General features: G+C 40.4%; 2 protein-coding genes across 3 annotated transcripts in view; both read right to left on the bottom strand.

The window, feature by feature from the left end:
* The window catches only part of BAALC (BAALC binder of MAP3K1 and KLF4), a 132,925-nt gene extending 118,795 nt beyond the window's left edge, over nt 1-14,130 (bottom strand). The window contains exons 1-2 of the mRNA XM_017528922.2: nt 14,044-14,130; nt 11,185-11,287 (exon numbers count right to left, since the gene is read on the bottom strand). Of these exons, the coding sequence (XP_017384411.1) occupies nt 11,185-11,287; nt 14,044-14,115 (175 nt within the window). The 5' untranslated portion in view covers nt 14,116-14,130. The remainder of the gene's footprint in view (nt 1-11,184; nt 11,288-14,043) is intronic.
* A 4,555-nt stretch (nt 14,131-18,685) lies between these two features.
* Nucleotides 18,686-24,610, bottom strand: part of ATP6V1C1 (ATPase H+ transporting V1 subunit C1) — a 48,930-nt gene continuing 43,005 nt past the window's right edge. For both annotated transcript variants that reach the window (XM_017528919.2, XM_037738659.1), the window contains exon 13: nt 18,686-23,040. In XM_017528919.2, the coding sequence (XP_017384408.1) occupies nt 22,945-23,040 (96 nt within the window). In that variant the 3' untranslated portion in view covers nt 18,686-22,944. The remainder of the gene's footprint in view (nt 23,041-24,610) is intronic.

Below are 24,610 nucleotides of genomic sequence, written 5' to 3'. Positions count from 1 at the left end.
ATTTGAGGTCGAGAGTTTGAGATCAGCCTGGTCCAACATGGAGAAACCCCATCTCTACTAAAAATACAAAAATTAACTGGGCATGGTGGCAGGTGTCTGTAATCCCAGCTACTTAGGAAGCTGAGGCAGGAGAATCTCTTGAACCCAGGAGGTGGAGGTTCCAGTGAGCCAAGATTGCCCACTGCACTCCAACCTGGGCAACAGAGTGAGACTCCATCTCAAATATGTATATAATAAAATAAAATAAAAATAAATAAAAAGGCTAGAGTTTGAAACTGGATACTAGGATTAAAATATTATTCCTCAACACTGTTTTCTTTCTGTTTTTTTCTTCTTCTTCTATCTGCCACATCCTCTGTCACCACCACCATGACCTTTCCCCACCCCACCCCGTCCTCCTCTACAACAGTATACACATCCTCTTGGCTTTCTTGCCATTTAACCATCTAGAATATTTTGTAAATTGAAAGATGCTATTGTAGGAAATAAAACAAAACAAAAAACAAGGTGTCTATTGGCTGGGCACGGTGGCTCACACCTGTAATCCCAGCACTTTGGGAGGCTAAGGTGGGGAGATCACCTGAGGTCAGGAGTTCAAGACCAGCTTAGCCAACATGGTGAAACCCTGTCTCTACTAAAAATACAAAAATTATCTGGGCATGGTGGCAGGTGCTGTAGTCCCAGCTACTTGGGAGGCTGAGGCAGGAGAATTGCTTGAATCTGGAGGCAGATGTTCCAGTGAGCCGAGATTGCCCCACTGCACTCCAACCTGGGTGACAGAGCAAGACTCCATCTCAAAAAAAAAAAAAAAAAAATCCTCAAAAGTCTATTTTTAGTTCCAAAAGCATAGGCCCTGAGAAAATTCAGAGCACAGAAAAATTATGATGAGTATGGGTCACATTTCTACACCCCCAGACAATAGAGATTTCTTGGGCTGTTGGAGGTAAGGACTAGGAGGGCAGCAGGGATGAAGGAAGAAAGGGAGAGGTTAACGGAGTCCAAGACAAGGGAACCTTGTTCCTGAAAGAGCCACGGGTTTAGGAGCTGACTCAGCAGCCTTACCCTCCATCCTGGTAGGCACCGACACCACCAGAGCAGAGAGCTTCCTGAAGCTCATTCCTACTGACTTCTTGTAACAACGCTTTTGGCTGCAAGTAACACATCTGTCTAAAGACAGCTTAACAGAGACAATCATTTCATAAGAAGTCTTAAGAAAGAGGGCCGAAGGTGTGTTTGGCAGCTTACTGTCATCAAGAACCCAGGCTCTATCTCCTGCTATCTCAGAGGGATGAGCTTTCTCTTAGGTCGTTGTCTCATGGATGCAAGTGGCTGCCACAGCTCCAAGCATCACACCCTCATGTAACTCCATCCATAGACAGAACCACAGGAGGAGGGAAGGAGTGCTATTCTTGTGCATCTTTACATTTAGCAAGGAGGAAAATCTTTCCTGGAAACGCTCAACTGACTTCCCCTTACATCTCATTGGTTAGGACTGGGTCACATGTGCCCTCCCCTATCTGTAATAGAGTCTAGGAATATCTGGCATATTCTATCTCTATAGGGGGAAATAAGTGCTACCCACAGGGATGAATGGAAAAGGAATGTGAAACTACTCTGTTTCGGAGAAAACCATCAATATATGCCACAACCCTTCTGATAGGTTGTCTATCATCCACTAGCCACCCTCTAAGAGTGGCACCTGCCTGTACCCAAGACTTGAACCCTTTCTGACTTACTTTTGATGTTGCAGGACATGCACAAGGCCTCTTTCAGAAGAGGTCCCTAGAACCTCTCAGGGTGATGGCACGGGGAAGGGAAACAGCTCACCCTTGTGTTTGAATAGGGCCAGCTGGAGGATTTGCTCTGGATTCAACTCTTTGCTATCCCTCAAGCCAAGACAGTGGGGCTCTCTGCCGCCCCCAACATACAAGCAGACAATCGTAGTAGGATATCAAAGGTTCATAGCCACGTCAGGCCCTCTCACCAGAATGATCACTAGCAAAATACCATGTGAAGTGTGAATTTAGATTTGAAGGTTTTTTCCATCACAAGTCTACAGAGAATAGCCCGAGGAATAATGTAGACTGGAAATAGAACTTGATTCTGAGAATGCTGGTGGGTGGGATTTAGTTCAGTAGTAAATAAGGCAAGGCTGGTTGTTGCTTTTCTATTTAAGACTTGCTTAGAGCTAAGTCAGCAGGCACACTGCTCTATAGATAAATATAGATTTAAATAACAGAATCATCTATATATGGTTCCATTTCCTTCTCTATGAAAAGGAAATAGCCTTAACACTTGCTTTAAAATTAAGAGCGGGTAATCAGGCACACTAAATAAGAATGTGCTAGATAAGTGAAAACAGATTACCAAAAAGGACATTTTAAAAAATCACAACTATGCTATATATATATACACACACACACTATATGTATATACACATACTACATGCATACATAATGTAATGCATTAAAAAATAACATAATTGTGTGGGGTTATGGATTATTTGAATTGTTCTCGTCCGTGGGAAATGGAAATGACAGAGAACTAAATTAATTCTGCTTTAGCCATATTGAAACCAGAGTATCTTAGTGCCTCATTCACTCCCCCACGCTGAGGCTTCTCCAGCCCTGATTAAGAGCCCGGCACTGCAGCACATGCTTCCATGGCTAATGTGGTCCAGCTCCAAGGGAAGATGGGTAGGGTGAGGTGACTGGACCCAGGGAAAGAAGAGAAGACACAGTTACGTTTCCATGTTTAAACGTATGTGGTGTGTTCAGCTCAGAAACTTCTCTTATTAAAATATATCCCATGTGATTAATACAATTCACTAGGTTTACATGGATATGTATAACTGATCATTGCACAACAAAGACAATATATGACTTATCTTAGACAACATGACTTCAGAAAATCCACCTTCAAAATTCCTTCATCTAGATAATATGACTTCTAAGGGTGAGCGGGTGGGAGGGGCATGGATGATGAAAAGGTACTTAGTGGGTACAATGTGCATTATTTGGGTAATGGATACCCTAAAAACTCTGACTTCACCGCTACACAATTTATGCATGTAACAAAATTGCATTTGTAATCCATATACTTATACAAATAATAAAATAAAATGGGGAGTCATGCATAAATAAAAATAAAGGATCTAGTTGGAAGTACCAGTTTTAATATAAAAGTAAATTATATTATTATTATTATTATTTTAGACAGAGTCTTACTGTGTTTCCCAGGCTGGAGTGTAGAAGCGTGATCTCGGCTCACTGCAACCTCCACCTCCTGGGTTCAAGCAATTCTCATGCCTCAGCCTCCCAAGTAGCTGGGATTACAGGTGTGAGCCACCATTCCCAGCTAATTTTTTCTATTTTTAATAGAGACGGGGTTTCACTGTGTTGGCCAGGCTGACCTCAAACTCCTGGCCTTAAGTAAGCCACCGGCCTGGACCTCCCAAAATGCTGGGATTACAGGCATGAGCCACAGCGCTCAGCCTAAAAGTAAATTTTAAAAAGGCAAATGGAAGGCAAAATAAGGCATGTGCTCTTTGAAAAATAATAATAATATGATTTCTGGGTTCTTCATTGACAAATATGAAATACTCATGATTCTAAATGTATCTCTGTGATATTTTGCAATAGGAAATCTAGGCTAAAAGAAATTCTTGATGGATCATCTAGTTGCTGGGTAGTTCCTCATTAGGTTAAAAAGTATGGTGCATTTTGGGGCCCATTTTGAGCCTCTTAAATGCCTCACTTTGAGAGATTCTTTGACTGTGCTAATGAACCCAGGTAAGGGCTGAAAAGTTTATCCATCAACATTTACAATCTCTCCTAGTTCTGCTTTTCAAAGGTGAACTTAATGAGAAAATGGCGAGAATGAGCAAGAATAAACCTGCAGTGCTTTTTTTTTTTTTAATGCTTGATTATTCAAGATAATGTGCACTACAACTACACAAAAGAAAAATTCAATCTTGTTTAGCCACCTTGAAAAGTCAAGAAGAAAAGGGTTGAAGTCTGTGATTTTCAAAATTTTGGGGCCACAGCCCACAGCAAGAAATACATTTTACATCACAAGGTTTTGCAAAACAATATTTGCCTTTATGGCTTGTATAGCATACCAATGCTTTTTATTTTATCCTATTCTCTTCTATTCTGAGGTCTTACTTACTCCCTCCTTCCCTCCTTTACTTTTTTTTTTTTTCTTGAGACATGGAATGCAGTGGCTGATCCTAGCTCACTGCAGCGTTGAACTCCTAGGTTCAAGCAATTCTCCCATCTCAGCCTCTGAGTAGCTCAGACCACAGGGATGCACCATCATACCAAGGTACTTTTTTTATTTTCACTTTTGCAAAAACAGAATCTCCTTATGTTTCTCAGGCTGGTCTCAAACTCCTGGCCTCAAGTGATCCTCCCACCTTGGCTTCCATGAGGCGGTGAGCCACCGTGCCTGACGTCTTTCTTTTTTTTTCTTTTCTTTTTCATTAAGGAAGTACTGATGGAAACCCCATACACTGGTCTCACAACCCCCTAATAAACCTTAGTCGCAGCTTGAAAAACACTAGATTAAATGGTAATTATAAATTAATGAGGATTAACACAAAGGATATTTTTAAAGTCAATTGTGATCATTGTGCTGAGGAGAATAAAACAAATGTCCATGTTATAGAATATATTATAATGGCAGGCTTTTGTGATTTTTATTTCTTCTTGCTTTACTTAAGAAAAAACCATTTTGATTAAGAAAATAACACTAGACTTCACTACAGTGTCACTATAAAAAAGTGCCCACCATACAGGTAAAGAAGAAGACCTTGTAGCCCACTCCTCACTCCCACCCTGCATCTCTTCCCGGCAGAGAGTGCCTTCTAGGCCTTCCTTTCCCAGGCATTGATATACACACAAGTCTATTTAGAAAGATGGTAGTTGTGCTCTATGTTTTAATAAATAGTTGAGGATCAGGATATGTTATCCTGAATTATGGCATCTTGGCACCTAAGAAAACAACAGAAGCGGGAAGGTCACTCTCGCCTTCCTCTATCCTTCTCCCATGAAGCAAGCCATAAAAACCTAGGAAGGATTCTCTGATCTCCCCCTGAAGTAGAACACATGAGAGATGCCTTCCCTATCCTTGAAGGAAAGGAAAATTCTTATCCCTAAAGACAAGGGGACACAGAAATGAATCTGAACAGCCCTTGCCCAATTTCCCCCAGTTCATTACCATTAGGTCTGTTGTAGGAATTATGTAAGAATCAAAATTCAATTCTTAACACTCTCTATATTAATAACTTTAATATCATTGGTGGCCTATGGCTGTTGCAGCTGGAGGCTATTAATTTGATCTATTATGTATAAACATACCTCATTTTATTGCACCGTGCAAATATTGTGTTTTTAATAAATTGGGGGCTTGTGACAACAACGAGGTTGCAAACCCTGTTGTCGATATGAACTCTAAAATAGGATTGCACTGTTATCCCTAGCGTAACTTGTTCCATTAATCAAATTGCTTAGGTTAATAAGCGATTATGTTAGTCTAGGTTTTAATCATTTGGAGATTGTATTGTGCTCTGAGGTCACCTAAACCAAAATTTTTAGTCTGAAAGATTAGGTGTTATTCCTTTGAATAGTTAGCTTAAAGTTGTTTTATGTGGACTAACAGTCTGTGAACTTAAGGGTTTAACTAACTAATTTAAGGGTCTAATTTAAGGACTAACTAATTCCATAGGGTCTTCTTGTTTTATTTCAATATCCCTATCTTTTTTGCAGGGACAGGAAGGTCAATTTCACTCATTGGAGCAAGGGACACTTGAACCCTCTTATAGTCCTTCATACAAGCCCCTATTTAGGGAACAAACGATTATGCTACCTTTGCACAGTCACAAAAGTACAGCTGCTAAACATGTCACCAGGCAGGTGACATACTAGTCTGATACTAGTTGTATGAGAGGTAACATTTTCGGTAAATAGGTAGGGTCTGTATTTGCTGAGCTCCTTTTAGTTTGTTTAATCTTTCCTTAAGTAGTGCAGTAGTAGTGCATGCCTCTGCTGGATTAACAATTGGTCTTTTTTTGTTTTTTTAGAGACAAGGTCTCACTCTGTCACCCAGAATGAAGTGCAAGTGATGTGATCATGGCTCACTGCAACCGCCAACTCCTGGGCCCAAGGGATCCTCCTACAGTTTCCCAAGTAGCGAGGACTACAGGCACATGCCACCACACTTGGCGAATTGGTTTATTTTTTGTAAAGATGGGGTCTGGAACTCCTGGCCTCAAGCAATCCTCCCACCTTGGACTCCTAAAACATTGGAATTATAGGTGTGAGTCACTGAACTCTGCAATATTTGTTTAAATGAACAGTTGATTGATTGAATTTATTGAGTTGGTAACTATCAGCTAATATTAGGAATGCTATTTTATCTGGTGTAAGCTTAAGCAAGGATAAATTTTCTCTTGTTACTTATATTAACAGAATCACCTCTATTTATACATAGATTAATCCAGTAAAATATTAGGAGTTTATAAATAGGTGGAATTAAGATATGGATTGTTGAGCTTGAACACATTCGTAAGCAGTAGCTGCTTTTAAGCCAACTATAAGAATGTAATAATTTACATTCTACAAAAGGTTGTTTCCTGTTTCTAAAGAGTTGTACCTCTTTAGATGAACAGTTAAATTTACATTGGGATTAAATATTTCTTTAGGTAAATTTAAAGTTGAACTGAAATTCAGCTCTCACCACGCGCGATTGGCATTTTACCTCTACTCAAGGATCTTCTCACTATTTCACCGCATAGACAAGTTTGCTCTTATTACTGTCCATGAGTAGCTCATCTGGTTTTAGGGTTTTTAGCTAAAGTTCTCTTTGTAAAACTGATCTAGTTAATTCATTATGCAAAAGACATAAATGTAAGCTTTGTTTTTTTGCAGTTTATTCTTTCATCTTTCTCTTACAGTACTTTTCCTATAGCATCTAAATAAATTCCTATCCCCTGTCCTCCCTGTTGTAAATAAATGTTTTTGTTAAAATGTGTATGTAGTTATTAAATTTTGTTAGTTTTGGCTCAAAGTGGTCAGATTAATATGAAATCTTCAAAGCGTAAGCCAGGTGCCTTGAGTTAAACTTCACTTTGGTTTGTCCAACCACACTTTCCAGTATTCTTTGTTCTGACATCTCCTCTTATAGATGGTGTTAATTATAAACTTGGGTTTATTGAAGTATTGAGGAAGGTAATGGGCTGTCTACATGTGCTTCACAGCCTTATTCAATTAAGTTCTCTATTCTTAATTTACTACTGAATCATCCTTTGGCCTGTGGTTTCATAAGGCTTATCATGGGTTGGGTATACTTTAATTAGAAAATGTAAGTCATTTCTTCCCATCTCATAAGCTACACGTTGACCTAATATGTCATGTAAGTACATGCGCTTATTTTATGACCTTTTTAGGGTTTGCTGAAGATGACGGTATATAGGCTGAATTGACAAAAAATGGTGAAGTGAGGTTTATCATTGTTTATTATGAGCCAGGCTCCTCTGGGGGATGGAAGGCACCATACCACCAAGTCCTCTGAGTTTTAAGCTGTTGCTGATAATACTCTGGCAAATAACTTTATTTAGGTTTATGCTAAACATAGCGGGGTATCTAATTCCAGTTTAGGTCTTAGCTATCGTGTATTCAGGACATATTAAAGTCATTTTTCTAGTTTATTTGTATTTTAGCTGTGGCTTTTTGCAGCTTAGTTTAAATTTAGCCCTATTTGTGTATATCTGAAACACAAACGTGCTTCTCAGATTTTATTAATTTGGGTTTACGACCGTGGTGACTGACACAAAATTACTAACCCTAAGGAAAATTAGCATAGTTCAGTCAAACTTTCCGTTTATTGCTTTTTATCATTGCTGTTTCCTGCAGGGGTGTGGCTGAGCAAGACGTTATGTGCTACCAGTTAGTGTGCTTGATGCCTGCTCCTTTTGCACTCTTGTTGATTACACATACAATGCAGATTCTTGCACATGGAATCTTACTAAGAATTAATAGAGGGGCCAGAGCCAAGCCTGGGGGTTTAGGGAGTTATATAAACTCATCTAGGCATTTTCAGTGCCTTCCTTTAATGGATTGAGCTATATCTAGAAAACTCTCTCTTGGAGAAAACTGCTAATTTTAAGTGCTATGTTAGTACTGGGGTCTCTCTTGGTAATCTTAGTAAGAAAAAAACTTTTAGAGTAGAAAGCCTAATTTTTAATTTACGTTTGGATTTTTGAAAAATGCTTAAATTAAGAGTTGGGCTAACGCTAGATGAACTTTTAATTAAACTTGATAGCAGGTGAGTACGTATAGGAGCCTTAGCTAGCAGTCAATAGATACAAGGTTTCTTATTTGGGCAAGGCTGGCAAGAATAAAAGACTTATTCAGATGCTATAATAGTTTAAGGAGGGTAGAGAGGTTTGCAAAGTTAATCATACATGGCAGGAAGAACTGTGTGTATGTGTCTGTGTCTGTATCTTGTTTTTATTATGTCCATTGAGCATGAATCAATTAGCACCATACGGTTTCTATGTGAGTAAAGAATATTCCATTTAAGCTCAGCTACCTACAATCAAGTTGACTGTGTCAAGGCCTTGACGGCCATGTTGGATCACAGCACCCTCCAAAATTAAAAAATACAAGTGCAGAACACCACAGTTAGTTGTGATCACGTGCTAGTTAGTCATTAGTCACCAAGATGTCTTTTTTTTTTGTTGTTTTTTGGCATGGAGTCTGGCTCTGTCACCCACGCTGGAGTGCAGTGGCACAATGGCAGCTCACTGCAACCTCTGCCTCCCAGGTTCAAGCAATTCTCTTGCCTCAGCCTCCCAAGTAGCTGGGACTACAGGTGTGTGCCACCACGCCCAGCTGATTTTTGGTATTTTTAGTAGAGATAGGGTTTCGCTGTGTTAGCCAGATGGTCTCCATCTCCTGACCTCGTGATCCGCTCGCCTTGGCCTCCCAAAGTGTTGGGATTACAGGCATGAGCCACCGTGCCTGGCCAAGGTGTCCTATTTAGATGGTTTGAAATCTATGCCCCTGAAGTAAGAACCAGATGCCAGGTATAGTTTCAAGTGTAGAAGTCCCCAAGTTTTATGGGCCTAAAGCAAGAAGGACATTTCCAGACCAGGTTGCTGGTTTCTCAAAGCTTGGTGGCATAGAAATTTTATTGGAGGTGATAAGCATGTTGTTGAGGATTGATTTGACTTAATGTGCCATGTATATAATCAATGATATGTCCTATGTAAAATAAAGGAATTAATGTACTGGACAATATCCATGTGTTGAATCTATTTTATGTAATCTTACAATATAACATGCTGTGCACTGTAATTAGTGCAATATACATGTGTATATGCATGGGGAAATGGACCTTAATGCACAATAAAACATTTACATACAATGTACAATCAAGCATATATAGCACTAGTACATATTAGCAGGGCAAGACATATAATGCAGGTGGAGGGCCTCTTTGGAAGTAAAAAGAATAAAGAATGTGGAGGGAAAGGAAAAGATAGGTAATCCCTCAAATAAGAGGGACACAGGGGGTCAAATAAAAGGTTTGTCTGTTTTTTCTTTTTGAGACAGGGTCTGGTTCTGTCGCCCAGGCTGGAATGCAGTGATGTGGTCCCAGCTTACTGCAGCCTCAACCCCCTGGGCTCAAGCCATCCTCCTATCTCAGCCTCTTGAGTAGCTGGGACTACAGTTATGCACCACCATGCCTAGCTGTTTTTGGGGGGTTTTTTTAGAGATGGGGATCTCATTATGTTGCTCAGACTGATCTTGAACTCCTGGGCTCAAGCAATCCTCCCACCTCAGCCTCCCAAAGTACTAAGATTATAGGCATGAGCCATCGTGTCTGGTGGGAGAGGCTTTTTTTAAATGAAAGAAACAGAACTGTGTTTATATAATGAAAATAAAAAGGAGGGAACTAAACAGAAAAGAAGAAAATTATAGGAGCAAACAAAGTGCCGAAGGCCTGTGTGCAAGGGTACAGGTGCTGGGTGGAAGATCGGAGCAGAGCGTGGCATGCAGAAGGGGGCAGGGCATGCTGGCTGGAAAAGGACACACCCTCCCAGCATGAAGAGGACCCACATGGGAAAGTCTGGGCTGTTTAGCATGTGGCACAGTACCTAGCACCCAGCACCCAGCACCTGGCAGTCTCCCACAACTACCAAGACCAACTGCTTCAAATTAAATCTCAGTCTTACCATAAAGCAGCTGTGTGACCTTAGCAAGGTAACCAACCTCTCCCAGCTGGGAAGAGGCCAGATCTTAAGCAGATCATAAAGGGGTTGGAGTTTTGGGAAGGAAACCTATGAAAAGGGGAGAAGATTTGGAACAATTCTTGTGAGGAATGGGAGACGGATTACCAGAGACCAGTAAAAAGAATGCGTACAAAATGTGGCGAAAAGGGCATCAGAGTGGTATAAATGTAAAAAATACTGCCACAGTTAGGAATTGATATTCCAGGCCTTTTTCTTTTTCTTTGGGTTTAATTTGTTTATATATCAAACAACAAGTAACCCCAAAGCCAGAATTGAAGCCTGTTGTAACTGAGAAAGCAAGAGCTGCCTGAGATGTTCATTTATGCATCAAGTTGACAGGGCCTCAGGGTACCCAGTTGGTCAGACAAACACTATTCTGGGTGTTTTTGTGAGGGTGTATTAGACTGTTTTCACACTGCTGATAAAGACATACCCAAGACTAAGCAATTTACAAAAGAAAGAGGTTTAAGGAACTCACAGTTTCACGTGGCTGGGGAGGCCTCACAATCATTGTGGAAGGTGAAAGGTACATCTCACATGGAAGCAGACAAGAAGTATGAGAGCCAAGTGAAAGGGGTTTCCCCTCATAAAGCCATGAGACCTCGTAAGACTTATTCACTACCACAAGAACAGTGTGGGGGAAACCACCCTCACGATTCAATTATCTCCCACTGGGTCCCTCCCACAACACAAAGGAATTATGGGACCTACAATTCAAGGTGAGATTTGAATGGGGTCACAGCCAAACCATACCAGTGTTTTACATGAGATTCACATTTCAATTAGTTGTCGTGAGTAAAGTAGACACAATGTGGGTGGGCCTCACCCAATCAGCTGAGGCCTGAATAGAATGAAAGACTGACCCTGGTAAGAGTGAACTCTCCTGCCTGATGCCTTCGCACTGGGACATTGGCTCTTCTGGGTTCTATAGCAGCTTCCAGCCTTCAGACTTAAACAGGGACATCTGCTGTTGGAAACAGATGCTCTGTGCTGCAAAGAAAAATTAGCACTGAGACAAAGGATTGCTCAGCAAGGCAATTTTTACTTCCTGCAGGAAGGGGACCCTCACTAGCCATCTTGCCACAAGAGTACAGTGAACAAAGGAAAAGCAGACATATTTATTCCTACCCATTTGGGGTTGTCCTTACTGCCGTGTCTGAGCTCCGTTAGTTGGAGCCAGATCTCACAATTTAAACTAAAACCCGATTGGCTAACAACTTAAAACTTTTTTAAACAAGTTAAAAAAAGGAAGTCCAAATAAGGAAAGGGCACAGGCTATGAGCTGGGACATGCCTGTGAGCATGTCTAGCACAAATATTTTGGTTAAAGTACAAGGACATAGAATGTACTACACGCCTGTAAGCATGTTTAACAGATACATAGGATAGGGCTTAACAAAGAGTTTCTAACAAAAAGCAAGAAGGATTTGTTTTTTAACAAGAAAAAAACTTGGAAGAGGAACTTTTATACTTCTCACATCTGCTTAGCAGATTTTGGACTTGCCAGCCTCTGTAATCATGTGAGCCAGTTTCTTATAATAAACCTTGTCATATACTGACTCTTTTCTTTAGAGAACGTGGAACTCTGAACTCTTGTCTTTAGAGAACTAATACACTGCCTGACTGCATGAGTTTATCATTTATTTTCCTCAACCTCATAAATTATTTGAAATAGCTGCTTAGCTACATGAAGTTTCAGGCAAGTGGGCTTTCTTTAAAACTACAATCCTTGCAGGAAAAAAAATGGCAAGTTCATTGGAAAGGAGTCCTGAAATGAAGCAAGGAAAGGGCAAGAAAGAATAAAAACAGAATTCCCAAGGTTGAAGAGGAACCAAAATGTTAAAAGAAAGATTTTGACCAACCAAAATTAAGAAGCAAAGAACAGGGGGAAAACTAGGAAAAAAAAACAAAGGCAAAAAAAAAAAAAAAAAAAAAAAAAATCAATGGATAAACGATGACAGCCAGGGCAACATAGTCTCTACACACACAAAAAAAATTTTTTTGAGATGGAGTTTCACTCTTGTTGCCCAGGCTGGAGTGCAGTGGCACGATCTCAGCTCACCGCAATCTCTGCCTCCCAGGTTCGAGCAATTCTCCTGCCTCAGCCTCCCTACAGGGACTACAGGTGCCTGGCTAATTTACAAAAAGCTTTTTTAAATAGCTGAATGTGTCTGTGATCCCACCTACTCAGAAGGCTGAGGCAGGAGCACTGTTTGGGCCTGAAAGGTCGAGGCTGTAGTGAGCCATGATGGCACCACTGCACTATATCCTGGGTGACAGAGCAAAACCCGATCTCAGAAAAAAAAGTGCGGGGGCGGGGGGGGGGGGGGGGGTGGGATTTAAAAAATGAAGGATCTAATAAATGTTACTTTCTCCTTGCAACTCTAATGTGGGATTTATTGAGTGTTCAAAAGCTGCTGAGCGGGGACAACATTGTGTACCACCATGTAGCTGAAGAGTTAACTTTCTTAGGAGGAACTGAAGCTGTGTGTCTGGTTGTAAAGATAAGAGCCATCCAAAACATTTATTTTAGAAAAGAAAGTTTGACTCGAGGGCAAGCAGCCAATTAAAATCTGGAAAGCTGTGACTATGGAAAATTTTACATTTCCTTTCAGCATAAGTACCTAATGGTACAGGCCCCCATTGCAGAACTAACACTAACACTTCTCAAGCAACCAATTCATATATTCCCGTGTTCACGTCTCTCTAAAGTTGCTGTATTTCCCCTGGAAAATGAAAGGAATCCGATATAGCTACCCAAACAAATACCTTAAATGACTTAAGAGGCAGGGACAGAGAGGTTAGAGCAGCAACAATTTATATGATAGACTTACTACGGGGTGGAGATCATCACCTCTTGTCTCTCAGCAAGACTATAACAGTTTTCAAACCGCAAAAAGACAACTCTCCCCTCTAAGAAAAGTGGAAGTGAGAAATATGACATATTGGAAAAATGAAAAGGCAGCCAGAATGGCCCCCACCCCCTCATGCAAAAAACAAAAAAAAACCAGAAAACCCTGTTGTCACGTGTTGGCTATTATCAAAAGACTAATGTGTGACTAATTTGCAGCTGTGGAGTCAGCCACTTACGTGTCAAATATTATTTAAAATGCCAATTTGGCAAACAGGTAATTGTGAAGAAATGAAGGCAGTTGCAAAAGAATTTAATAAATTTTACAAATTACTAAATTCTGCCTGGATCTTCACAGGCATTTGCAGGAAAGCATTCAGAATGTTTGTAAAACACTTTTAAAGTGCGGGAAGCTGCAGAGAACTGCCGCGTGCAGACCCCGGCACAGTTCCGGGTTGAGTACGTTCTCCGTGAATTCATCCGCCAGGTTCTGAGTCAGAACCCCGCGCCTGCTATGAACGTGCCAAGCACGACGTAAGAAATTGGGGTTACAAACACACAAGTATGACCACTGCCGGGGTGATCCTTGAAACAGGCAAATAACAATAAATTGGCTTCTCTTTGTTGTAAGAAAAACGTCTGAGTTCCTCAGCACGTTCTGGAAGACCCGGCCCTATGCGCATTTGCTGCACATCCACGCCCTCACTCACTCAGCTGTTGCCATGCTGACCCTCTGTTACCCAACCTCTCTGAGCCAGTTCCTTCCCCTAGGTCTTCACGTGGCTGGCATCTTCTGGCGTACAACTAGACACGCCTCTGAAGCAGCTCTTCCTACCCGTTCCCAGCCCAGATCAGCTCTCAACGGCCTCACAGGTGCAGCGGGCGAAAAGCCTTACCTTGTTCACTATGTTTATTGCATATTGTCCGCCAGCACGTAAGCTCCAGGCAGACAGGGTCCCTTTTCTCATTTGGTTGCTCCTGCCCCAGCTTCCAGGTATTCAAAAATTACTAAGTATTCACTAAGTGAATGAGGATTCTACCCTCAGTAGATGGTTGTTGAATGGATAAAGGAACTATGGGCCCTTTTACCTAAGCCAGTTGTCAGTGACACATGTACTAAAACAGCAGAAAGATATCATCAGACCAGCAAAGTTTCAGCCAGCCAGCCAGCCATCTTTTCTTCGGGAACTGCTGACATGAGTGACTGCTAATGTGATAACCAGTGAGATGAGCTACTCTGGGACAGATTTGCAACCTAGCCCCACGTGGAGGAGGTGACTGCAGATGGCTGCAGCCAAGGCCACCTGAGGGGCTGAGTGGACAAACGGAAACAACAAAAAAGGCAATCGGACAGAATCGACAGCAACAGCACTGGACAGAGTGAAACCCCAGAGGACAAACTCCTTACCATTCGTAAAAGGGAATTCAAATTAACTTTTAAAAACGATATCGATATAAACATATAAGCAAAGCATTAAGAGAATTTGTAGAAAATTTGAGCTAATTCCTAGTAGGTTTTTTAAATTGAGAAATCATACACCATAAAATTCACCTTCTAAAGTACACAATTCAGTTTTTTTTTTTTTTTTTTTAGTGTATTCATAAAGTCGTGTGATTGTCAGCACTATCTTAACTCCAGAACATGATCATCCCTAAAGAAACCCTGTATCCATTAGCAGTCACTACCAAGTCCCTTCCCATCCTGGCTCCTGGCAACCACGAATCTTCTTTCTATACCAATTTATTTGCCTACGCCTGACATTTCCTATAAGTGAAATCACATGTGACCTTTTGTGTCTGGCTTCTTGCACTTGGCACAATGTTTTCTAGGTTCATCCATGTTTGTGGCATGGGTCAGCACTTCATTTCTTTTTATGGCAGAATAATATTCCATTGTGCTAATAAACCAGATTTTGTTTATACACTCATGCCTCAGTTGATGGGCACTTGGGTTGTTTCCAATTTTGGCTATTATGAATAATGCTGTTATGAACTTTCACGTACAGGTTTTTGTGTGAACATATGGTTTCGGTTGTCTTGGGTTTACATGTAGGAGTGAACTTGCTGGTCATGTGATGCCGGTAGGTTTTTAATGGGAAATCTGCCTTCTAAACAGATGCAGTTAAAGGGGAACTAATTTCAACTCACATAAGATATGAGGCAATAGGCAAAAAAGAAACACAAATCACATAGCATGGAAAAGGATAATACTAACAAGAAGAAGAGCAGCTAATATGTTGAGTCCCTCCTCTGCGCCATGTACCTTGCTAGAAAATTTGGATCTGCAATTTAATCCTCATTCTCACAATAGTCCTATAGTGTTATCCTAATTTTCCTTCTTCTACAGAAGGAATAATTCAGACCCTGGGATGCTAGGCTGACCACGATTACAGCCTGAGAGAGCACAGATGTGAAGCTGGCCCAGGTGGCCCGCTTGGAGGAGGTAGAAAAGGAGACTACTGGAGCATCCCTAAGGACCATCTATGATCTAAATTCCTCCTCCAAAGAGGCCCCCATCAAAGCAACAAACAGTAAATGCTATTCTCCTTTCAGAGAACACATAGAGAAGCAATTCTAATGGGGAAAAAATCCAGTTTGAACACAGACTTTATCCTGAGGGCAAGGGAGCAGCTCTCCAGGATTTGTGAGCAGTGACTTGCCAGTCCACTGGCCCCACAGCTAGGGTAAGATGAAGGTGACCAGAGACTGGGAACAAGTGGCCAGTTAGGAGGTTGTCAGAATAGACTAGGAAAGAAATATGGCCAGTGGGCAAGGCAAAGGAAGAACCAGGAGTCCAGGATGGGGAGGGGGAATTCTAGGAAGTTTCACAAGACTGAAGGCAGAGGGTGGCCAACTGACAGAAGGAGGTAAAAATCCATGTCACATGTCATTGACAGAAAACAAGCCTCTGACAGAGGGCTCTCCCTTTCCCCTTTGCCTCTTTCCAGGGGCGACTGTGAGTTGCTAGACTTCTCAAACAAAGCCTCAATGGCTTCAACGTTTCATGAACCTCTTAAACTTCTCAGTCAATAGACACAAATCATGTCATTCAAAAGCACATGGTGAGCATCTCCCTGATGTCTCCCTGCAGAGGCTGGAATAGTGAATGCCCTGCACACAATGGATGCTAAGTGAGCACTGATTGACAGAAGAAATTATATTCCCATTAGAACCACACAGCTGTGTTTTCAATTCTGCTGATTCAATATTTCCCATCAGAAACAGCTTTTGGTCTTTCAGTACGACAACCAGTTTACTCTCATGCACATCAATGCACAAAGTATATGTAGTTCTTTTGTGATCAAAGAGAATGCTGTCCTGCATAGCAATCTGAGGCACAACGATTCCAAGAGCAGTCCTTTCCTCTTTCTCAAGCTTGTGGGGATGTTAAAATCTGGCAAAACAAACAGAAGCAAGGCTGGCTCTTCCCATCATAGAAACAAACAAAAAAGCCAAAGGATATGGGGCATATTAGAAACTCAAGGTCAAAAAGGCTCATTGGCCAGGTGTGACCAACTAGACATGTATGTCCAGTGCAGTAACCACCAGCCACATGTAGCTATTTAAGTAAGATTGGTCAGGTGTGGTGGGTTTTGCCTGTAATCCTAGCACTTTGGGAGGCTGAGGAGTGCCAATCACTTGAGCTTAGGAACTCGAGACCAGCCTGGGCAACATGGTGAGGAGTCTCTACCAAAAAAAAAAAAGCCGGATGTGGTGACGTGTGCCTGGGGTCCCACCTACTGGGGAAGTGGAGGAGGGAAAATGGCTCGAGCCCAGAAGGCAGCCTGGGCAACAATGCCAGACCCTGCCTCAAAAAATAAAAATAAGATATAAAAAAATTCAGTTCTTCAGTCATACGAGCCACAGTTCAAGTGATCTTCAGTCACATGTGACTAGGGGCTAACCGCATTGGGCAGCACAAGTTTAGAATGTCCATCATCACAGGAAATTCTTTTGGACAGTGCTAAGCCAGACCAACTAAGTGGTCAAACGTGAAAAAAAGATGAGTCTATTCTTTAACTCACTGATTGATACCATAGATTGACTTTTCTGGACAGATACCGTTAAATCAGTATGTTTTCAGACTATGGATTTCACAGATCAGTAAAATCCTCTTCCTAACTTGGGGCTGCTGGGTTTGTGTTTTGTCCAGTAAGACTGCCACCAGAACACCAGGCTGCATGCCCCATCAAGGCAGGCAGACACTGTTCCCATCTGACTGCTTGCATTCAATCCCCAGTGAATAACACAATGCCTGGTTCACAGCACATACTCAGTAACTATCTGCAGAATAAGTGATTATATATGCACACACACATGCACACACATACATATATCCTTACCTTTCTCATTTGATCTTCAGTGAAAACTATCACTGGCTGGCACCAGTCTGCAGAAAGATGTGTGAGTTTTATGCACACATACAGAAGCTAGATTGTTACAAAATAAATGAGTCATCTAACATTTTTTGAGAACTTTATATTAATAAACGCTTGTAACAAAATATACCAAACCAGAATGCAGTGGAGTGTAGACTTCTCTAAATTGACTGTACACGTCAGAACAAAAATGCCGGGCAGAGAAACTGTTTGCTTTTCAATGGCACGAGTGCCCCCTTGTGGCAAAATATGGTACCTGGGTAGTCACAATTTCTATTTAAAAAACAAGTGTCTTCATGCTTCTAACAACGTATAAAACCTGTACTGACCTATAAAGTACTCTAAGAAACAGCCCAAATATATATCTAAATAGTTTATACAAAATAGGACAAATTTGTCACAGGACTATGTGGTGAGGTTATCCACATACCTAGGAAATAACAAAATACATAAAACTGCCCTTGGGATTTGATATTCTAAATACTTCATCTTCTGTTTGAAAAACAAACGACTTTCAAGTTCCAGGTGGCATCATACAGTTTATTCCTTCCTTTGTCCAACACCAACAATAACCTTTGCTGCCTCCAACTCCTTTTTTCACTTCCATCTTAACAGCCCTTTCCTGGCGAGGAGGGGAGCTTCCTCACAGAAACCATTCTTTCAGTCTGTTTTGGTTGTTCCTTTTTATACTTTACAAGCAGTGATAAATCATGTCCAGAATGAGTTCTCAATTAAAAGATGAAAATGTGACCTTCATCATTTTAGAGCTTTTGCGAATTTCAGGTTGATGTTCTATGGCCTTTCAAGGGCAAAAGACATCTTTATTGATCAGTTTCTGCTGAGACAGGACTCTCCAGTTCTACTGATTTAACGATGTGGAGTATTTCCTCAAGTGACAGTAGCAAAAGCTGATTTACTCATGATGATTCTAGTAAGTGTGGTCTCTGTAAACAGAGAAGAATCACTATTTGAATGAGACCTCAAGATGCTTACAAATTCTAAATCAACACCCCAATCTGAGGGTTCAGAAGAAGAATCTTTAAAAGGTAGCATCAGATTATAATTGACTAACCCCTAGCCTCTGATTCTCCTGGGTATTTGTTTAAAATGCAAGCGATTCCTCAGATCTATTTAAGACTTTAAACCACATCTCTATGGGGTTTGGTAATGAGCATTTTTATTAAATTCCCCAAGTACAAGCCCCGGTGTACATAATAAATAACCAATTTCAGTTTTGAGCAACTGCCAGGGAAGGAATGTCCCCCTTTGTGTTTGCTGACTGCCTTCTGGATTGTTTTAAAGCTTTCTTCTTCTTGCATTATCTTGGCCATTCCTGGTGTGAAGGATGTTGTCTTGTTTCTCCTCAGTGTCATCTTCTGCACCAGCAACAAGGCCAGGAGGCAGTCTCTCACTGTTCATGGCCTCCACGGCTTTACTCTGCTGCCTTTTTCTCTCACAAGCCATCAGCTCAGATCAAAAAATACTCTAAGGGCAAATCCGCTGGTGAATAAAGTGGTTCCAATGTGCCACATATTCCTTTTTTTAGAAAGCAAGAATTACCTGCATATATCAATCTAAAGCATCAATTGTTATCTATGCTAGAAAAATAAAGACCATGAATAAGTCTACAATATCGAAATGGGTGAACATCAATTTAGAGACATGTACTAAATTAGGAAAGCTTTTACTAGGTTTCCTCTAGAACATAATACCATTTATTGACCTTCTAGGACAAACCATCTTTTATTGACGTTAACAGAAGATAATCACATTTTTTATAAAGGCAGGCAAGGTTTTCGTTATAAGCTGTTCTACAGTATTTGTATGTGGTTTTTAAACTTGTGTATATGCTACTTTGATTTCTTCTTAAAGGACAGCTGAGAATGAAGGAGAAAAACCTCATATCTAGACCAATGTCTTTTATTTTATTTCCAACATTTGGGACTATTTAATTTTGAAGTAAGAGCAAATAAAGGTTGACATTTGCTAAGTATTTGTATACAAAGCATTACTTAAAGGGTACTACTGGATATGTACTCATTCAAAAAGCTGCACTATGTTCCACAAAGATTTTCTGCTGAAGAACAACTTCAGCAGGGTAGTGTGAGAGGTAGAAAACTCTCCTAGGTTGAATAGCTGAGGCTACTGACATTAGCATGCAAACAACTAGACACATTATCTAACCCATCATAGATGAAGCGTTCTGGACTCCTGGGTTCCTATAAATATAATAGCAACACAGGCCAGGCGCAATGGCTCACGCTTGTTTGTAATTCCAGCACTTTGGGAGGCTGAGGCAGGAGGATCCCTTGAGCTCAGGAGTTCGAGACCAGCCCAGGCAACATATTGAGACCTCATCTGTGCTAAAATTCAAAATAATTGGCCAGGCACGGTAGCGCACACCTGTAGGCCCAGCTGCCTGGGGAGGCTGAGGTGGAGGATTGCTTGAGTCTGGGAAGTCGAGGCTGAGGCTGCGGTAAGCCCTGATCGTGCCACTGCACTCCACCCTGGGTGACAGTGAAACCTTGTCTCAAAAACAAAAACAAAACAAAACAAAAAACAATAGCAACACAAGTTAACATCTGATTCTCCATATCTAGCAACTTTCCTATGCCATTGTCCATCTCGGACTCAGGTCAAGGAACGTGTCTGGCTCATTCACACAATAGTGAGTATAGGTAGGCAAGTATGACACCCAGCAGTCAGAAACCTTAGGTTCAAATTCTGACCGGCTCAAAATTTGTGACCCAGCAAAGAATTCACTTCTTTGACCTTAAGTCTCCATACATTCAAATGGGGACCACCAGTCCTCCCACCATAACAACTCAGGGAGGGGCCGAGAGGACGATGTGGCTGTGAATGGTCCCTGACAGACGCTCAGTAAATGTCAATGAGTCTGTTATCTGAGCACTATCCTTGAGGAGAACCAGCAGACTCCTGGGGAAGGCAAGTGGCCTGGGACAGTCCCTTCCTAGGAATGGTGACCGTCACCAACAATATCAATAATCCAGCACAGACTGGAGCTCGGTGACACAAACTGCTCTAATGTTATGTTAAACACAATGAATTCCTTCCAACCTTCAGACGCTACAATGATGTGGACCTGGAATTTCCCAAATTAAACATAGTGAAAAGGAACTACATGTGTTCCCCAAGGGCTAAGTACCTGCACCAGCCTCTCACCAGGCACCACTCACAGCACTTTCTGGCACATGGAATCGCACTGACTCACCTCAATGTCCCTAATGAGGCGGGCACTCTAATCATGCCCATTTTAGAGAGGAGGGACTGGAAATCGGACATCACTCTGCCCAGGACCACAAAGCTCATCAGCAGCAGAGTTAGGGCCTGGCCTAGGAACACAAGCTCAGCCACTCTGCTATAATTTCCCTGGTGGAAATCACAGTGAAAGTCCCGTAGTTTCAAACATATGCTGGGATTTTAAACCTTACACAGTCTCTACCTATTCTCATGAGAACAACAGTAAAGTCTAAAACCTTAAAAGTCACTGTGTGGCTGAGCTTCAGGTTAGTGACAAGCTTTTCTTAAAAGTCAATTTATTGTCAAAACATACCTCCCTATGATAGAGAGAGTAGCCCCATGTTACAGAAACTAAGACTCAAAGAATGTGCAAAAGAAGACAAAAAACCACAATTTTCTGATATCAAAATTTTTCACAGCTTCCTCTTGTCCAAGGAAAAACTGAAGATAAATCCACATTCCAAACATGTCTTTAATTTAGAATTCTGACAGATGACTTGGCAGTGAGTGTCAAAAACTTAAATGTACATAACCTATGATCCTACAAATTCCAATTCTGGGATCTTACAGAAATACTAACACAAGTATACAAAGAAATCTGTGCAAGGATCCTGACCGCAGCAGTGTTTGTTAAGAGCAAAAACTAAAACAAGCAGACTATCACTCGGCTGATGGCAGACACTCAATGGAATACCATGCAGCCGGTTAAAAGAATGAGGTAGCTCTAGCTTCACTGACATAAAAGGTTACCTTAAGGATACTATTAAGCAAAAAAAAAAAAGCAAGTGACAGGATGTGTATAGTATAATCCTGTTTCATTAAAAATAAGTTCTGCGTGTGTATATGTGAGAGAGAGAAAGAAAGAGGGAGAGAGAGAGAGAAAGATGTAAAGATAGAAAAGGACCTAGAAAAATATATAAACTTCCCTTGGGAGGTGGAAATTGGGGGAGGGGATCTCTCATGTTCTACGTTGTGGACATCTGTATTTGTCTGAAGTTATTCATGAAATAATATTAAATGTTGAAATAAAAAATTTTGGAGGCTAATTTTCTAAAGGGAATAGCATAGCTTAGAGATGCCCCTAAATTGAAATGTAAACTTCTTTTTCCCATTTGTAAACCTGTGAGTGCACAGTAAGGGAAGAGCATTGCCACAAAATCCTCTTTTAAAAGCTCTTTCAGGACACTAAACTAAGTCATTCATTTCTGAGACTAAAGGCCAGCAATGTCTCTATTTTCAGACTATGTCATAAATGATATAAATGCCAAAATTATAGATCTTAAGAAGAAAACATGTAAAATGCGGATTTAGACAAAGCAAATGACTAAAGCTGCATAGTTCTGCTAGACTTTATCCCAAACTGGCCCTACTTCTCAATTATTTGAGAGAACTAAAAGTCTAGTGTTCAAATGTAAATACCCGTCATATACTGAAAAATAATCCTCAAATTTGTGTTCTGACCCAAATTTGGCTCAATTAAATCATATGAAAGTCAGACAACACAAATGGTTACACCTCAGCATATAACAAAATCCTGGAAGCAGCATAGCAAGTTAGCTATGACATCATTTATTAAACTCTCAAACTGAACTGTAATCTTAAGTTACACACACCACAACACACCTTTGCACAGGTAATTTTATTCTCTCCTGTGGGTGTTGACAGTGCTCATTGATTGAAATTTGAAACATTCAGAAAGCCCATACCTGCATATTGTCACATATTCTTTACATCACGATTCAATAACTATTCAACAGTTATGTCTACTAAACACAGTGAACAAAACAGTATAAATGTTTACACCATTCCCTTGTAAACAAGGCTTTTGTGTACAATAGTAACAAATGGAATTAATGCATACCATGATATCAATAAGGAAAAGACCTTTAAATAAACTATTCTGTTTATAAATAAACTCTGATTTTTTTTTTTAGTACACATTTACAGACCTGATCAATAAGAACAAACAATATATATATATATTTTTTTCCTTTAAAAAGAAAATGAGATACAGACCACTCTGTGGGAGAATTCACCTAGGAAAGGGGGTAGGAAGCAAGCAAAGGATTCTAGAGCTAAAAGTACGACCATACTGCAACTTATTTCTGTTAGCACACACCAACACAAGGACAGGATTGTCTGGGGAGGAGACCATTTTTACTTGAATTCCAGCAAGTTGCAATCAATCTTGTAGTACACATAGGGGTAGTATTCTTGCTGACTCAGGTTTAAACCTGGAATATCCATAGGAGCCTATGGAAAAATAGACAATTATTCAATTATGTATTTACACAACTCAAAAAAAGAAAGCAAGTATTAACATTTACCTTTTTATTGAACACCTACTCTGGGCTAAATGTATGCACTTAAGGCTAATTTATCTGAGTTAGACATTATTATTCTCATTTTGCAAATGAGGAAACAATCTCCAAAAGACTGACTTGCCCTAGGAAACACAGAGAGTGAGTGGTAAAGCCAGGTTCAAGCTTTCTGACTTCAAAGCCTGCGTATGTATTCAGCATGATCCCACCAACCTTTTTATGTATACTGTAAAAACTTACTGTTTAAATCTTGGGCCTAGAATACTGAGTTTATGGAATACAAAGTTTACAAAATGTGGAGTAAAAATAAAGCAAGTATGATTTAAAAGCAACACTTATTCTATCACCTCAGCACTTTGGGAGGCCAAGGCCTTAAGCTCAGGATGAGTCTGGGCAAAATAGTAAGACCTCGTCTCTACGAAAAATAAAAACATTAACTAGGCGTGGTGGTGCATGCCTATAGTCCCAACTACTTGGGAGGATGAGGTGGGAGGATCACTTGAGCACACAGGTCGAGGCTGCGGTGAGCTACAATCATGCCACTGCATTCTAGCTTGAGCAATAGAGCAAGACCTGATCTCAAAACAAAAAAACATGCAAGGATATAACACTTACTATATATGCATGTTACAAGAACTTACTGGTAGAACACTTGTGTATCAAATAGTTAAACCTCTTATTTATCCACAATTCCACGAGAGTATAGCAAGTCATTTCCTACGTTTCCTTCTATCAAGATAAACTGTTTGATGCCTATGTGAGATACTACCATCCACCCTTAACTTTTAAAGAGAAAAAAAGTCAGCAAGATATTTGAAACCAAAAATATAAAATAAAAGCCCACTACAATTTTAAACAGCAACAACAAAAACAAAAAAATGCAAGTGACTCAGCTTATATCTTCTTTTGTTTAAAGGTAACACTTTTGTTTAAAAAGAAGCTATAAACACACACACACACACACACATATATATATATATATATATATATATATTTGTCTGTTTTTTTTTTTTCTTTTTTGAGATGGGGTCTTGCTATGTTACCCAGGTTAGTCTTGCAAGCCTGGGCTCAAGCGATCCTCCCGCCTCAGCCTCCTGAGTAGCTGGGACTACAGGCATGTGCCACCACACCCAGCGATACCATTTTAGAAAAATGATACCTACCTTGAAAATACTCATCTATTGACGCTCTCACTTCTACCAAATAAAATTAAAATAACTGTTTATTTTCTGCCTCTCTGCAATTTATAGTTTCAGTAAATAACTACTATCCACTGGTTTCTGTATTTCTGCAGCTATAAACAACTGATACACAGCAAGATAATTATCAGCTTGTAGAAATGCCAAGAGGTAAAACACAGCTATAATTAGCATAATACAGGTAAACAATGTAAATTACTATGTTTATATAACAAGTTGAGAACCTCAAAGTAATAAAAAATGATTAAGTATCATATTTACTCTCCCTTTTCTGTCTATCTTCTTTCAATCATTTTTTTTCTG

This window comes from Cebus imitator, unplaced genomic scaffold, assembly GCF_001604975.1.
Source record: "Cebus imitator isolate Cc_AM_T3 unplaced genomic scaffold, Cebus_imitator-1.0 Scaffold56, whole genome shotgun sequence".
Lineage (NCBI taxonomy): Eukaryota > Metazoa > Chordata > Mammalia > Primates > Cebidae > Cebus > Cebus imitator.
The sequence above is the reverse complement of the archived record's forward strand: the minus strand, read 5'-3'. Positions and strand labels throughout refer to the sequence as shown.